The 17,672-nt window shown below is 40.9% G+C and overlaps 1 protein-coding gene across 3 annotated transcripts in view; it reads left to right on the top strand.

The window, feature by feature from the left end:
• The window catches only part of CUL5 (cullin 5), a 47,856-nt gene extending 30,831 nt beyond the window's left edge, over positions 1–17,025 (top strand). For 2 of the 3 annotated variants that reach the window (XM_075592362.1, XM_075592364.1), the window contains 8 exons: positions 771–902; positions 1,852–1,975; positions 3,076–3,114; positions 3,252–3,427; positions 4,868–5,029; positions 7,616–7,734; positions 14,985–15,108; positions 15,788–17,025. In XM_075592362.1, coding sequence (XP_075448477.1) covers positions 771–902; positions 1,852–1,975; positions 3,076–3,114; positions 3,252–3,427; positions 4,868–5,029; positions 7,616–7,734; positions 14,985–15,108; positions 15,788–15,982 — 1,071 coding nt within the window. In that variant the 3' untranslated portion in view covers positions 15,983–17,025. The remainder of the gene's footprint in view (positions 1–770; positions 903–1,851; positions 1,976–3,075; positions 3,115–3,251; positions 3,428–4,867; positions 5,030–7,615; positions 7,735–14,984; positions 15,109–15,787) is intronic. The other variant, XM_075592363.1, reaches the window with a different exon arrangement.
• The last annotated feature ends 647 nt before the right edge of the window (positions 17,026–17,672 follow it).

Here is a 17,672-nt window from a genome sequence, read left to right as displayed (position 1 = left end):
ACTATTTTTCTTTTTCTTACGTTCCAATAAATAAGCTGCGAATGATGAAATGTTTAATCTCAACTTTCACCTGTAAGATTGGATTGACTTTTTATTTTTTTTTGACAGTGTAAATGTTAGAAGATTCACATTTATTGGCATTGCAATTATAACACTTAAAAATAAATGTATAACTTTTGGTTTATTGACTAGCATTCTTGTGTGGTCATATTTTAGAAAGCTAGATACAAATTTCTGTTGACTATGAAATATAAAAGGTGATATGCACATAACCGGTTTTACTTGTTCAGTTTATAACTACTTTATTGAACACCGGGGACATTTATCAAGATCTTTGATGTTTTACAGAAGCCCACTCCATGACGCATGCAAACTAGCAGTCTTGTTTGCCCCCCAGTAAACAATGGCCCCACTCCCTTAGGTTCCCCTTTGTAACTAATAAAAAAGAAAATTGTTCAGTTTTTAATTTTTGTTAAAATAGTGTATTCAAATATTTGACCAGTTTTTTTTTTTCTCCCCCTAAGATACCTTATTTTTAAAAAAAATTTTTTAACGTGTTTGTAACCTGTTAGAGATATCACTGTTGGGTGCTCTCAAATCCTAGGTCTGTCTGCACATTTCAGTGATCATTAACTTCACTGAAGTAATGTAATTGGGATGAAAAAGGAAAAACACTGGGTCATTTCCAAAAGAATACAGTTATTAGTATTGGAGGGGGAGAGGGAGACAAAATGGTTCCATTTATAAATGTCTTTCTCTCCTTTACACAGCTTTTGGTGCTAAAATATGTACAGAATAAGGACGTGTTTATGAGATATCATAAAGCTCACCTCACAAGACGCCTCATTTTAGACATCTCTGCTGATAGTGAAATAGAAGAAAACATGGTGGAATGGTTGAGGGTAAGCCAATATCAAATTGTAAAATTACTGTCTCCTGATGTTTTAGATTTGTCGAATGCATATTCCAGAATAAAAACTTACAAGTTCAAACTGGAACCTTGGTGCAGATTTGGACAGTACATAAAGTAAATGATATAAAAGCCTGGTCAGTGCCAGGGGGGTATTTTTTGTGTTTTTGTGCTGTTTATCACAATTCAAAAGGACATGCCATATTTTTTAAGCCGGCAGTATTCTTCCTTACTGGCTGAGGATTTCAGATTGGAGTTTACTATAGTTTATTAAGCATTTAAGAGCGAAACCGAAAAATGATCACCATAGTGTTTTCTAATGCAGAAACTTGATCAGAAAATTAGTTCACACATGGGGCCTTATTCTATTGAGTCCGATGCGGTTGTTCTGATTATTTGTGGCCACAAATTCCCTATTAAGATGATGTGGATTTTCGGACGAAAAATAACTGGACAGCTGGCTCAGTCTTTAAAGAATGTACCCCCTTATGGTATCCACTAGGGTGAGAGGATCAAATTGTTTCATATTTAGGTGGGCACATCTTTTTGATCTCATAAACTATAATGTAATGCATGTGAAATATTATGATTAGGAGTGTGGGAGGGAATGACATCACTTGAATGCAGTATTTAGTGATGGTTACTGCTTTGTAGTATTCCTTGCTGGAATGAACAGGCACTTGGGATTGTTCACCACTGCGATAACTCCTTGACCAGAGCCTCTCATTGAGTAGTTTAACCTATTGGCTGAATGACAATAACACAGTAGAGGCATTAATATCCGCGTGTTTATTTTCAGATGTTTTTGTCAGTCAGGTGAAACTGCTAATTTTGTTCCATTCTCAAGTCCAGTTTTTTGGGGAACATACAATATACAGTACAATGATGTGCAACAACGTACAGTTTGAATATTCTGTTTCAATAGTGTGCATATTTTACAGGAAGTGGGCATGCCTGCCGATTATGTGAACAAACTGGCCAGAATGTTCCAGGACATTAAAGTATCCGAAGATTTAAACCAGGCTTTCAAGGAAATGCATAAAAACAATAAGTTGGCCTTGCCAGGTATGGCTTAATGCACACACTCCACTGAGGAGGGTTACAATTCCATTTTGTTTTCAAAACCAGTAGTCGGTTTCTTTTTCAACGTGAGTATGCTCAAAATATACATTGAGCAGTGGAGTAGTACTCGCACAGCTGCCTACAAGTATAGTCCCTCTCATCCCTCATTTGTAATGGGTTGTCATGATAAAATTGTATCTAATTCCATGCTGTTCTATATGTTCTAATCCTTTCCTATAATCGCAGCCGTTTTGTCACACATGTCGAAGTTGGTGGCCCTCTCCTGCTCCTGATTAGATTATTCAAGGATGCTTTGTTTTCCCAACACAAATTGAGTCTGATGGAGGTTTCACCTGTTACAGCCCTGTGTCCATGCCATAATAAAACATGATGCGCAGTGCTGGTTATAAACAAGGAAGTGGACATATAGTGGGCACAGTTACCCAGATTGCAATGGTTCCATTTAGCAGGTGGGTGGGGGTGGGCAGCATGAATATCGCCTATATTGGGACGTTGTGTCTTTTCATTGTTTTTATAAATACAATTGTGCGAATTGGGTCATGGCATGGGAATGTGACATTTCCTTCTACCTAAAGTGGTTTATGGTGGCCTGGTGGTATACGATCAATGTTTGAAGGGGTGGTGCAGTTTGCTTCAAAATGACCTGCAATCTCTTTATTATATCAGACAGGTAACCTATGCTGTGAGCATCCAAAAAATTAGATGGCAATCTCTTCTGGGCAGAATGGCATTGTACCAGCAAATATTCTATGCTGCACTGTGCACCCTGCTCAATGTAAAAATGCACTGTTTTACATTGGGTTTTTGTTCAATCAAAACTGGTCTAATCCTAGAGACTGAAGGTAACAAGGATTAATCTCCTCATGTTTTATGACTGATTGAGGAAAAATCCTACATTGCAGAAGTCTTGAGTATTCAAAATGCGCCTTGTCGTGGCAACAGTGTCAAGTTCCTGACTACAGAATGGGGCCCAATTAAGTTACAACGCCTTTTCAATACTTATTTATTTTCAATAATGCTTTGCTTAGGACTTCAAGAGAAACATTTATTTGTTTTAATTTTTTGTATTTATTTGTTATAAGGGCTGCAGACTGTTATGTTTAGAAAAAGAAAAATCATAGGTAAACACACACACCTTTTTGTATATTCATATTCACGTATAAACATGAACGTTTATTTTTCTTAAAAGCATTTTCTGTTTTTAGTTTCCATATTTCATTTCTGTTTGGTATTGAATTTTTTTTTCTTTTTTTGGCAGCCGATTCTGTGAATATTAAAATTTTAAATGCTGGTGCATGGTCGCGGAGCTCCGAAAAAGTCTTTGTGTCCCTTCCTACTGAGCTTGAAGACCTCATCCCTGAAGTAGAAGAGTTCTACAAGAAGAATCACAGTGGTAGAAAGCTACATTGGCATCATCTCATGTCTAATGGCATTGTGAGTCTGTTCGAGCTGCCTTAATACACTGGTTAGATTCCCACCACTAGCACAGTCACGATGTACCCGGGACCAGCGGCCTATGACATCTACACATCCCCAACCAAGAATTATTTATAGTATCAGTTCAGATTAAGACATTAAAAATGCCCGGTGCTGTATATATAATTGACTTCACCTCTCAAGCCCTCCTAAATTAATATTTCACATAGAGAAGACATTGATTTGGAGCTCCTGCCTATAGTTACACTTGCTCACCTTTTCTATCTGCCCCCTTAGCACAATGTCTCCTTTTGACTGCCGGGTGCATAAAGGCAGTGAATGTCGGGCATAGCTGACATTGTCATTGCGGTAGGATTTCTTGGACTTTGAGCATACCAAGATCCCTGTGGTTCCACAGACGATTAATAATCACAAAGTGACACCGGCACAAACTTCCTAAAAGTCTGGTCACCATGGCTAGCACAGACGGACATCCCTGGAGTGGATGCCACCGCAATCCTGCTATAATAGTCGCGAACGCGTTCTCCTTTGGAGGTCAGAGACCAGTCGACATATAGTGACGAACAGGTAGATGACAGCCCCCTGGGTAGCAACCCAATGAGCCAACTCTACAGAGTTAAGGCGGTAAACTAGAGTTGGAAGCAATATTATAAAAAAAAAAAAAAAAGAATTATCTACAAGGAAAAGAAGATGAAAAATGACTCCACGGCGGCAGAAACACCTTGAGAAGACCCCACCCCCCCTCCCTCACCCCCTCCCTCACCCCCTCCTCCCTTGTCCGGTGTCCGGTTTGTCTTGTATGTCCTTTATGTATTGTCTCTGTCTCATACCAAAGAAGATTTAATAACCGTACGATTGTGATAAAAAAGAAAATCTGTTGGGGAATTGTATTACAATGGGCTGTGATATACTGTCAAAATTTGTAACCCCAATAAAGAAATTTGAAGTTGAAATTTTTTTTTTATCACAAAGTGATGTGAGATTTGCAAATCTATGGAAATGTGCAGTCAAGTTCATTGACTTGTGAGTGTTTTCTTCCTGGACGTGTTTATAAATATTCATTGTTGTTATGAATAACAGTGTTTGGCGAAAGATTCTTCTCCCTCCCCGGAAGATAGACACAATGCTATGCTCTTTCCATAGATGTCTCATGTATGTTTTAAACCCATTTATCAAAGTTCAACTGTCTTATCTACTTTAACAGTAGAGAATACATTTATGATGCATGCTTTTCAAATAACCATTATCATGTGTTGCCTCTTAAAATGACCAAATAACCTTGTCCTGCAGAGGGCAATTAAAAATACTTGTGCGTGGATGTATGTATGCTTGGTGAGGGGACTTGTAAGTGTCATTTTAAATATAATTTCTTTATCCCATCATTCACCTAAAGTGTATTTCTTTTATAGAACTTAATAACACACTTCCATTTTGCAGATAACATTTAAGAATGAGGTTGGTCAATATGATTTGGAGGTGACCACGTTTCAGTTGGCTGTCTTGTTTGCCTGGAACCAAAGACCTAGAGAGAAAATCAGCTTTGAAAATCTTAAACTGGCAACAGAACTACCTGATGCAGAACTGAGGAGGACTTTATGGGTATTTATACATATGTTACAGCAGTGACTGTTTTGCTAGTAGCGTTTGAACAGGATGTACGTAAAACATTTGCTTTGTTCTATTTGGCTCTAGTGCTGGCTGATTCTGCAGCTTATTAAAGTACATTACAGTGCTCTGCAGATACCCATGGAACAGGATGGCATTAACTTTTTCAATCAGCAACCTTTCTCCCCCACAACTAAAGTTTTTGTTTTACCTTGTATGAACCAGGGAGTTCTCCTGAGCTAACTGTGGCACATAAAGCTCCAAGGACTCTCTGATTCGCAGAACCATTTTCTTTTGTACTTTTTGCCAGTACTTGAATAGAAAAACAGATGTTTTTGCGGGTCACCTAGTCGAAAGCAGCAATGTCCTCATTTGACGATAGCACAGCTTTCTATTTACTGTCAGTGAGGCTGAACTCGGTGTGTCCATATTGCTACATCAGGATTAGAATTCTTGTAACGGACATTCAAAATAAAATATCTCAGGAACCAAAATGGGAAAAAATGTGACGCTATTGAACCAGTGTGTAAGATGGGGAAATCAGAAATGGAGAAGATATAGCAATTGCCAGTGTGTAGAAGCAAATTGCAACAAGAAATGCCAACAAGAAACAATAAAGACAAAATAGACAATTGACAAACCGGACAAAAAGTGAAAAAAAAAAACAAACATGGAAAAAGTGGGGGGAGAAAAGGGAGAGAAAAAGCAAGAACCGAAAAATAAATCGCAGAATAAAAAAAGTCTGTAAAAATCCAAAATCGAAAGCATTGTAAAAATGTAGTATAAACTGGAAACTCCCGGCAGCTCCCCGCAGGAAAAAACACTTTTGCCACACGATCTATAAAACAAGAGGAGAGAACAAGCTCCATAATGTAAATCAGTATAAAAAGGTTTTAATCTGACACAAATAAAATCCAGCAACTCACAAACGCCGAAGGTAAAAGCACAAGGGGGAAAATCTCATGTGCCATCAGTCCGATGCATAGGCTGGGACCAGAGCCAGGAACATCACTGCTGGGTGTGCCGATGACGTGTATCCACTTCCGGATGAGGACCGAGGAGCCTGACTGCAGAAGTCTTCTCCAATTTCTCAGCACCTCAGCCAGGGTTCCACAGACCCTTCCTCAGCGAACGTGATGACGCTGCAAATGAAAGCCCACAAAAACCAGGAACGGGATTAAATGTGAGAGGGCTGGTAGCCCTTATCTAGTCCCAATCAACGATAAATGTCACTAAACAGTTATTTGGGACAGAAGGTGAAAAAATATTCATGGAGACACATATAACTACAAAATACCAAACAATCACATAGACACAATAAAAACAAAGAGAATATTTGGCAAACAGAGGAAATGTCTTAGCCAGGACGCTGAATACACATTGCTAGGATATAAAACTGCATAAAAAATAAAGACTATACAAGTGCAAAAATACCAGTATCCTAATATACATTCTTCCCATCATGAAGACAAACAAATGTATCATGTCTCAATATTCACAAAAACATTTTTTGCATTAAATACAAAAAGAAAATCATCCAAGGAGAAAATATATTTTATATATAGAATAATAAAAATGGCCCAACTAAATGCACCTAAATGCATGAAAAACTTCAAAGTGAAATTTAGCATAATCGGCATACCCATGAGTGGTGTTCCCAGCTCCGGTCCCCGTCTACGCATCGGCCTCATGGCCCCTGATGTTGTCCTCCCTTGCACTTTTACCTTAGGAGTTTGTGAGTTGATGGATTTTGTTTGTCTGATTAAAACCTTTTTATACTGATTTACACTATGGAGCTTGTTCTCTCTCTCTCCCTCTTCCCCTGGCTGCAATGACAATACTACAAAGTTATTAAAGTAATCAACTGTCTTCCAGCTGGGAATTATTGCTCTGTACACTATGTTAAATAATGTTTTTCTCTTCTTACCGTTATACGTTCTTTATCTTTTCGTTTGACATGAATTATAGAGACCAATAATATTTGTTTTCACTTGGGAACAGACACTTTTGTCCTAACGTTTGTCCTTTTCTAAATTGCAAAATATAGTAAATAATAAAAACGATCAGTGCAAGGAATGATCAATTCAAAATTGAATTGAAAACGGTGTGTAGGATCATTCTAGTGCTTTGTCACCTATAGCTATAATAGTCAGTGAGGTCTGAGGATTTAAAAGGAACCTTTGTAACATTATAAAGACAATTCTGAAGATGGCAGCAGCCCCAGCTAATCAGCGAGTTTTATTTTACAATCGGATGATCTCATTCAGGAGATATAAGCATTTGTCCCAGAGGTTGAAATTGAGTTTTGCCCAGTGCAGTCCAAATGTTACCATGGTAACCTCATGCTAGCGATTTTTGAGACCAAATTTAGATGTTTAATTCTTAAGAGCAGGGCAAGATCATAACATTATTAAAATTAAACGCAAATAATTTTCAAGGATTGCTGCTTTCAAATATAGGTAATGGGAAACGAAATGTTTGGAGCAGTCCTGGTAGAGCTCAGTGCTTCAAGAGAAAAATATGACATACCTTCTTGGATAAATGCTTGCGTTTTATTGTTTTTTGTTTTGTCTTGTTTAGTCTCTTGTAGCTTTTCCGAAGCTGAAACGTCAAGTTTTATCATATGAGCCACAAGTGAACTCCCCAAAAGACTTTACAGAGGGTACCCTGTTCTCGGTGAATCAGGAGTTCAGCTTAATGTAAGAAACTGTTCATGCTTTAATTATGTATTCTATATAAAATGAATGAACTAATGATAATTCATGTTCAGAAAATACTGGTGACCAAATTCACAAAAGGGTGCTAAGCTTTAGTGCGTGCGTATGTGTGTATATAATATTATGTTTGTGAACCCCTTAACATTTTCACACATTTCAAACCTAAAATGTTATTAGATCTGAATCCAATACCTAATAGATAAATATAACCTGATCAAACAAATGACACATACATGATACTTTTTCAACATTTATGTATCCACAAATGATTCGGCATTCAATATCCATGTGTGAAAAAGTATGTGAACCTTTAGATTCAGTACCTGGTGGCACCCCGTTAAGAAGCAGTGACTTCAAGTAAGCGTTTCCTTTAACTGCTGGTCAGTCTCTCACATTGATTTTGAGGAATTTTGGCCCATTCCTCCTTACAGAACTGCTTCAACTCAGTGACATTTGGGGGCTTTCTTGCGTGAACAGCTCGCTTCCGGTCCTGCCACAACATTTCGGTGGGGTTTAGGTCTTGACTTTGACTAGGCCCTTCTAAAACGCGGAATTTCTTCTGCAGCCATTTGTTTGTAGATCTGCTTCTATGTTTTAGGATCATTGTCGTGCTGCTTGACACACTTTCGCTACAGATCACGGATGGATGGCCTGACATTCTCTTCTAGAATCTTCTGATACAATGCAGAATTCATGGTTGTGTCAATGATGGCAAGCTGTCCAAGTCATGAGGCAGCAATGCAGCCCCAAACCATCACACTCACACCACCATGCTTGAGTGTTGGGATGAGATTCTTCTGTTCAAACGCAGTGTTTGGTTTTCGTCAAACACCATTTCTAATTGAGGCCAAAAACTTCTACCGTTGAATCGTCTGTCCAGAGAACATTGTTCCAGAAGTCTTGTGGATCATCTATGTGCTCTTTGGTGAACTTCAGATGGGCAGCAATGTTCTTTTTAGAGAGCTGTGATTTCCTCCCGGTTATGCTTCCATAAACACCATTCCTGTTCAGTCTTTTCTGATAGTTGAGTCAGGAATACTCACATTAGACAAGGTGAGAGTGGCCTGCAGATCCTTTTTATGTTACTCTGGGGTTCTGTGTGACTTCCTGGATGATTTGTCTGATTGCTTGTTCTTGGAGAGGTTTTGGTAGGATGACCACGTTGGAGACTGATGAGCATCAATAACTGCTTTTCTGAGGTCCTCAGAGATTTATTTTGATTTGTGGCTTGACTTGTTTCCACACACCTGTATGGGGAAGAGCAAACACACAACATTTCTGATATTTATATAGGGTGGGGCCTCCCAAACTCATCCCTGAAGAGCTAGCTATAATTTGGCTGTTAAACCCCCGCTTTCACTTACTTTTGCACATACCCTGACTATTAATTACTTATTGTTTGTCTAATTCATACATGATATTGTTTCAAAAGACATGGATCAGGCTAATATAAACCATATTGGATATTTAAGAAAAGACTGATTTTGATTCACGAAGGTTATTATGGAAAAAGTAAAAGGATAGGTGATAGTGCGCAGCTAATACCTAGTAAAACACAACCTGTGAACAGTGCACAGTGAACAAAAACAATATTGTTGACCTTAAATGTGAGGATAACACTAGATGTGGGTCTGCAGCCTTTCTTGGGGGTGGCTCGACACCCCTGGAACTAGAAAAAAAACAAAAGAACAGGGCGCACAACGCACATAGTGATGTAAAGTTTAGAAAGTGACTTTATGATTAAAAGTAAATAGTTCTGCGTACATCAAAGTGAAATAAACAAGCAGTTGGTTAATAGGTTTACCACACCAGGAGAGAACCGGAGGCGACACTCTTCACTTGATCTCAGTAGGTGGTGGGTCAGCAAGCGTCTCGTCTGCTATTCACTCCACACATGTGAAATCCAGAGCTCTCCGTCTCAGGGTGGCAAGTGGGTCAGTCCCAAGGTAAAAGTCCCGGAGCACAAGGCTCAACTCGGCATGTAACAGCCTCCGTCAGTGTCCACACGGCTTGAAAGCCAGTCGCTTGCCGCTACTCCTCGTGGGGCGCCCGGCGATGACGTCACAAATCGACCATCCACTTCCGGGAGGAGCCTGCTGGAATGCACAGCGTGCGGGCCGTGCTGGATGCTCACAGCAACGTGTAGAGTACAGTGCACGTAGTAGCAAATGTGGAATCAGCAGCACTGACTTGCAAATAAATACGGGGGAAAATACACAGAGTGTGTTCTGGACGCACAGGGGTACAGAAATACGAGCTAAGACACCCAACGCGTTTCGTAACACCAGGTTACTTCTTCAGGGAATGTATACATTACATACGGGACTTTTACCTTGGGACTGACCCACTTGCCACCCTGAGACGGAGAGCTCTGGATTTCACGTGTGGAGTGAATAGCAGACGAGACGCTTGCTGACCCACCACCTACTGAGATCAAGTGAAGAGTGTCGTCTCCGGTTGTCTCCTGGTGTATTAAACCTATTAACCAACTGCTTGTTTATTTCACTTTGATGTACGCAGAACTATTTACTTTTAATCATAAAGTCACTTTTTAAACTTTACATCACTATGTGCGTTGTGCGCCCTGTTCTTTTGTTTTTTGTCTATTATGGAAAAACCCTGGAATTTCCTTAATTATCATTGGGGTTCACAAACGTTTTCTCGCCACTGTATATCTCTTCCTGTTTGCAGGTAAGATGAATCAAGCTGAGCTATTTAAAGCAGAGTCTCTTAAAGCTCACATCAGACAGCTCTCCTTGTCCCCCACTATTTCCATAGGCAAGTCATGGGTAAATGGAAGGTGCTTTTCAGATCCAAGACTAGTATTTTTAACATCTCAGCAAAACAAAGGGGAAATGGTAATCGTCTCCAGTGTCAGCTTCATAAGAAACGAAAGTATTATATACAATAACATGTTTTCCCTCTCTAGTGGCAGATATGCACTTTTAAGAAACTGGAAATTGTTTGCATATAGTTTCCATTTAATATGTATACTTAGTTGAAATTAAATACAACAATATTTAAAAAAACAAAAAAATTAATAGCTTAAAGTGGAATGTGCAAAAGATGGCTACTTTTTCCCCGCATAAGGTGTAATGTGTTTGCTTGTTCATTAAATGGGTTACCATCGTCTGCGAGCATTCACCTGTGTTCACTTTATTTTGCTTTTCACCTTCTGTGCAGTCAGTGACTTTAAGGAGTGATACTTCATTACTTCTATAAGGGGAAGGTAAACTCTAAAATACAAAGCAGCGTAGAAGAAATGTTTCACAAGAAATTGCTGTAACTTCACACAGAATAATGGTAATTACACCAGTACCATAAACTACAAGTTTTTTGTGGAAATTGCTTTTACAACGGTTATTTTGATAATGGAACTTGAGGTTAGATATCTGTAGCAGGGTTACTGTGTCATGTTTATTATATTTTTAATGCACTTATGGTTTCTGTATATTTCTATGTGACTCATTGTATGCTTGGGCTACTAATAATGGTTGAGTGAATAGCCTATAGTGACTCAAGGACAGGCGCAGTGTCTCTAAACAATGGTGAGGTGGAAGGGCGAACCTTCCTGCTGGTGAGGTACATACTCCAAAGGTGGAGCAGTGTTCTTTCCCTGTCAGCCAGGTGTCTACCGCTGCCGGAGATCCTTGCCCCATCTTCTGGAGTCGCATTGGTCAGTTCCAATTTCCCACGCCCCCAAGGCACTGTCCTGTCCCCTGCCATGGCCATGATTGATCCATCCGGTTGAAGCCCCAGCTCCTGATTGGTCCAGTGGAGGGCAGGTCTCCGCTACTTAGTTGGCATCCTGTTCTCCATGATTTCAGAGGGAGGCTGGGAAACTATAGAAGTCGATGCCTGTCAGGGCTCCACTGCGGTTTATGGTTGGTCTCAGTGATGAGAGGCCAACTCGAAAGGTGAACTGTGGACCGAGAGGCGGGAATCCCTAGTACTGGAATACTCATGGACAGACAGAACGAGAAAGCACCCGCAACTAGCGAGCTAGTAGTCCCTGTAACCCCCTGTTCTGGTGAGTTATTGCATTTAAAAAAAAAAAAAAAATTTTTGTTTATTTAACACATTCATTCTGCCTGGTGTTTGCAATCCATGTTTAAGTCTAGTCTACCGTGATACTTCTGGTGGTAGAAGTGCGATCGCCAGGCTCAGGACAGAAATATTTGCGGGGCCTTCAGCCCTGAGACATTCTCGACTTTGAGATTGCAGAACTCAGTTACAGGAGCACCTTACCGGGCACGAGCGATAACTTGTCCGCGCTAATTGTTACTGTGTTATTTGTAGTCGACGGTAATCGACTAATGATAGCCAGCAAATACCGTGGCTGGACAAAGGAGAAGTTGGCCTCCAAATGCCTGGAGATTGGAGTGCTCACAGAGGGGATGTGCAAGGCAGAGATCCTCCGTGATCTAATAGCCTCTGATAAGGTACCCGAGACACCTATTGAGCAAGGCATGGTCAGCACTCCAGCTTCCGCCTCAAACCGTCAAGTCACAGCAGGGTCGTCCAACTCAGGAAGCGAGTGAGTTGTCCCCCAGTTGACTTATAATGGCTTCCCGAAGTTTGAAGAGGCTGTGGACGGCTACTTAAGGTCATTAGAGAAAATCTGTCACCACCACCTTCCCGATGCCGAATGGGTAACATTTCTGTCCCCCCAGTTGAGAGGGAAGGTGGCTGAGGTGTACCAGGAAATTGATATGGAGGAGGCCGGGAACTACAAAATGATCAAGTTGGTCCTCCTCGCCGGTATCCCATCGCCCCAGAGCTGTATCGGTTGCAATTCGGATCCATGCACTGTGGTTCCCAGGATACCCACATTGAGCAAGTCCTGCCTGACCCACTATATGAAGCGGCAGGCAGCCGACAGCAAAGCCACTACCATTGAAGAGCTGCGGGATCTTTATCAAAGAGCAAACCCTGTTCCGTTGCCTTCCAGAGGTCCGGGAATGGGTCCTGGACTGCAAGCCGGGCCACAGCCCAACGTGCCGCTGAGAAGGACGACTTTATTGCGGTTCGTTCTTACCTCCACCGCCGATGGCAGCCGAGTGTCCCATCTCCTGAAACAGTGGCCCGATCAGGCATCCCGACTAAACCCCAGCACTCCAAGCTTTCCTCGCCCAGAAGCAGGTACTTTCTTTTCTGGGGATGGCTGGGTACTACCGTATGTTTGAACCCCAATATAGTGCCATCGCCAAACCTCTGTCTTGACCCTTCAGGAGGCTCACCAGCACTATGACCTGGTTTCCCGAGTGCGAGACCACATTCAAAACCCTCAAGGAAGAGAGCTCTCCTGTTCTGGTGCCCCTGACCTATTGTAGTCGGTTCCCGATCCAGACCGATGCCTTCACTTATGGCATTGGTGCAGTCCCACAGACTTGTGGGCAAGGACGGCATTAAGCACCCCGTGGTTTATCTGAGCCGCAAGCTGTTAAATCGGGAGGTGGTCTATCCTACTATTGAGTGCTTGGTGATCATTTGAGCACTCAAGCTTCAGCTGTACGTGTATGACAGTCACGCGGTAACTGACCATGACCCCCTCCACTGGCTACATCGGGTGTCAGGATAGAATGTAAAACTTTTGCGGTGGAGCTTGGCTTTTCAAGAGTGTGATTTTTACCATACAACGTAAGAATGGCAACACCATGGCAATGGCTATGGCCTATCCCGGCAGGACGAACCTAGCCCAGTACGACAGTCAAAGACTTCCATTGACCCAGAAGAACAGCCTATCAGGACTGCCACCCCATGGATCTCATCATGAGGAGGGGAGGTGGGACGTAGTGGCAGCGGAGGCACACTATATTAACTGTTAAGCCCACTTGTTGCCCCCTACCAATGAAGATATTGACCCAGTATACATAGTTAAAATGGCCATGTCTAGACTTCAACATGGCTTCCAGCCCTGTTGTGTAACCTGAGGTTAGGTATCTGAAGCAGGCTTACTATGTCATATTTATTATGTTAATGCGCTTATGGTGGTTTCTGTATAGTTCTATGTGACTCATTGTATGCTTGGGCCACTAACAATGGTTGAGTAGCTAGCATACCGTGAGTCAGGGACTAGCTTTTGTGTGGTACCAGATGAAGTGTGTCTGGAGAATGGAGCGATGGGGAAGGGCGAGCCCTCCTTCTTGGGAGTATATACTAAAGGTGAAGCATTCTTCTCTCCCCTTCAGCCAGGTGTCTTATCCCTGTGGGATTTATGGAGCTGTAATTGGGAACAGAGGTCTGGGTCCTATCCCTGTTGGCTCGATTTCATATTGGTCAGTTCCAATTTCTCATGGTGCCAGAGCCCCACCTCCTGGGAATGTCCTCTGGCACCGCTCACTGCCCTCATTGGTCTGTCCGATTTGAGTCCCCGCTCCCAATTGGCGGCTTGCAACTAGCGAGCTAGTAGTCCCCTGTAACGCCCTGTTCTTTGTACATTGTGTTGCTACCTGTTGGCCCCGGCCAGAATAAACCTTAGTTTACTTAACCCTCTCTTTCTGCCTGGTGTTTGCGATCCCTGTAAAAGCTTGGTCTACCATGACACTGCCATTTGCTATTCGGTTTTAATTCTTTCTTTGAACAAAATAATTATGGGCCTGAAAATGTTGTTTGGTACCATGATTAATTCATGAGTAAACTGTAGCTTTAATCTGCTTCTGAGAGCAATTCATCCAACAATTCAATGTATAATTCTCATATTTTGTGAGAATAAGCCCTCCAACTGGGTTGTGTGCGCGTGTATGTACAGTATATTCCACTTCTACTTGATCAGTAGTATCCAGAGACCTTCAGATGTGTGCGTTTCATACATTTGATTACAGTACATGCAGTGCTGACATAAGCAATGATCTGGAATTTCTGTAACCTGCGTAAAGGGCTCTGATGCTAAAGGTTAATGTGATCTGCTGTGTTGGTTATGAGAATAATGGGGAACCTCCATGTTTCTTTACCCCCTATTCAATATATTGAGAATTTGTAAATGCATTTAAGCAAAATGTTAACTTGACGACTTGTAAGAAAGATTGTACCTCTCGGTTCAATATGGTGGGAAGCGGGTAAAGCACGTATAACTATTCATCCATTCCTATTGCCTTGCTTTTTACCATATTACTGCCTTAGATCTAAAATGTAATGTAACATTATTAGACAGCTCTGTTGCCAATGCAAATGAAATAAGTTCTTTTAGCTGGCTGGTGAGTTTCTATAACGTGAATGTGTTACTATTCTAGAAAAAACGCAAAAGTCCAGAAAAGAGGGAAGATAAATTTAATTGGACGCTTGCAGCTGACCACTGAAAGGATGCGGGAAGAGGAAAATGAAGGCATTGTGCAGCTAAGGATATTAAGAACACAGGTGTGTAAAAGACCGTATTCTATGTTGCAGATTTAACATCCTAAATAAAATTTCCATGGAAAACCATGTTTTTGAATAGAAAATATAATTTTGGGCTTAGGCATTCCCTTTTAGGAGCAAAGTGACCTAATGTTAATGACATGTTACGCTGAGGCCATAGAGGGGTCCAGCCGCGCTCCTCCGCGCTGACGCTCGCCTGCTCGGTCAGGAGCGATTCCATGGACTGGCAGGCGAGCCAGCGTGCGCGATCGAGAGGCGGGGCAGTGACGTCGCTGGGCCAATAGCCCGTGAAGCGCAGACGTCATGACGCTGCTTTGCGCTGATTAGGTGTTTTCAGCCGACAGCGCGCTGAGAAACAGTTTCGGCTGTCGGCTGAAAATCCCTGCATCTCAGCACGCCTGCGGACGCTCGCGGAAGCCCCCTCTAAAGACATCCTCATTGAGGATGACGGGGCTCAGCGCGGCTTCCCCCTCTATGGACCAGGCCTAAGTTATGGCTATCTGGTAAGACTGCCCTCTGGTGAGACTGCCCTTTTTAAAGATGCCACATTTATTTCATACTCTCCCCTCCTCCTCTGACCTCTCCCCTTGGCATCTCTTCCTTCTGTATGTAACCCTCCTATTCCTTCTGTCACACTGCCTGTCCCCCCTCCTTAAACCTATTTATTTTCCTACTGTAGGAGGCTATCATCCAAATAATGAAGATGAGGAAGAAAATTACTAATGCCCAGCTCCAGACTGAACTCGTAGAAATTTTGAAAAACATGTTCTTACCACAGAAGAAGATGATAAAAGAGCAGATTGAATGGCTCATAGAACACAAGTACATCAGAAGAGATGAATCTGATATCAACACCTTCATATACATGGCATAATCTAAAGACCCTTACAACGATATGGAAATCAAGAAATGAGTGCTTGGAGCAGGCCATCTCAAACATTTATGCTGAAAGCGAACTCCTTCTGACTTTTGTATTACATAAATGTTACAATCCCTGCCTTACCTTACTAAAGGACGACAATATATTTTGCCAATGTCATTCTGCCAGCATGACAGCATTCCCTTCGTGTTGCTTTTTACCAGCATGCTGTTTTGTGGGAAAGTCTCATTTTATGAAGAACGTTGTGAGCCTGTAAAGTAGATTTCATTTTGGTTCAACCAGGAACGTAGTGCTTGTTTTTGTTCAGATAAACTATTCTTTCCAGGGGGGGAGAAAAAAAAAAGACCTTCACATTTTCATGCACTGATGAACTGCTGCTAGTTTTGTTAAGAAAAATAAATTGGGGAAAAAAAGGACAACTAGGATATAGCACTTTCACTTTTGAGTTTTCGATTAATTTAACATCAACGATAGATCCTTTCTGCATTATTTTTGTGAAATTTGTATGCATATCATAATTTGAAGAGGTTTGTAACAGTAAACATGTTTACTCAAATAGTGCTTTTGATATAATAATTTTAAAGCAGCATTTCATATAAGGGGACCCTCTGAAATCGACCATAATACAGCAAAACTGTACTGGTTAGAACTGTGCGTGGCCAACGTCTAAGAAACTGAACCGATAACCATAATTGCGTTATTGTAGTAGTTACCACTATGGCCAACATCTTATCTGGCATTAATGCACATGAGAGAATTTGGGCAGTCCATAAAGAAATGAATGTGGCAGACCAACCAGATGTAGAGAAGAGACAAAAGCAGCAGTTGCACTAGGACATTACAGATTAGAAACACAAATTAATTCTGTGTTATCTGCTCCTAATAGATGCAAAACGTTATCACAGAGTATGAAATGACAAATCCATTAAATTAATATTTATTGAGGAGAATCTCTAAATCGCCACAATTGTTAGATGTATATCTCCTATTTATACTGTATAGCTGGGACTGCCAGTAAAAAAAAAAAAAATTACAAATCCTTGTGTAAGTAATATATGTATGTACATATATATTACACATACATGCACACACGTATACATATATGTAAATATTTTAGATATATTGTAATCATAATATTTGCAAGGCCAGCACACCATTTTCTGTAAAAAAAATGTGTACATGTAATAAATGAAAACTCTTGGCCCCAAGATTTTTTTTTTTTTTTACAGTTTTTGAAAGACATTTCAACTTCTACACACTTTAAAAAAAAACTAATAAAAAATAAAACTTTCCCGTGATTAACTTCACCATAATAGCTATCCATACGAACAAAGCAAGCAACATCTTCAGAATTTCCAGACCATTAAGGTACTGTACATTTTCTTACATACTGAAACTGAAAAACAGAAGGATTGTTAAAGTAAAGCCTAGGCAACAAATAGTATGTGTTTAAATTCATCATTATTACTATTATTTGTATTAAAGTGCTGTAAAGATGGCATTGATTGTGAATGATTTTCTGACCTGCCATAGAATCTTGCACAGCTAGAAAATCCCTTGGGGATAATTCTATATCCGCCGAAGTGGCCTTTGGACTGTTTTTGGACCAAAAAATTATTGACGTAAATAAGGATTTTTTCGGCCCAAAAAGGCACAAAATGTATTTTTGGCTGACGTCAATTAC

This window comes from Ascaphus truei, chromosome 3 (genome assembly GCF_040206685.1).
Source record: "Ascaphus truei isolate aAscTru1 chromosome 3, aAscTru1.hap1, whole genome shotgun sequence".
NCBI lineage: Eukaryota > Metazoa > Chordata > Amphibia > Anura > Ascaphidae > Ascaphus > Ascaphus truei.
Note: the sequence above shows the minus strand (reverse complement) of the source record. Positions and strands in the feature narration are given on the sequence as shown.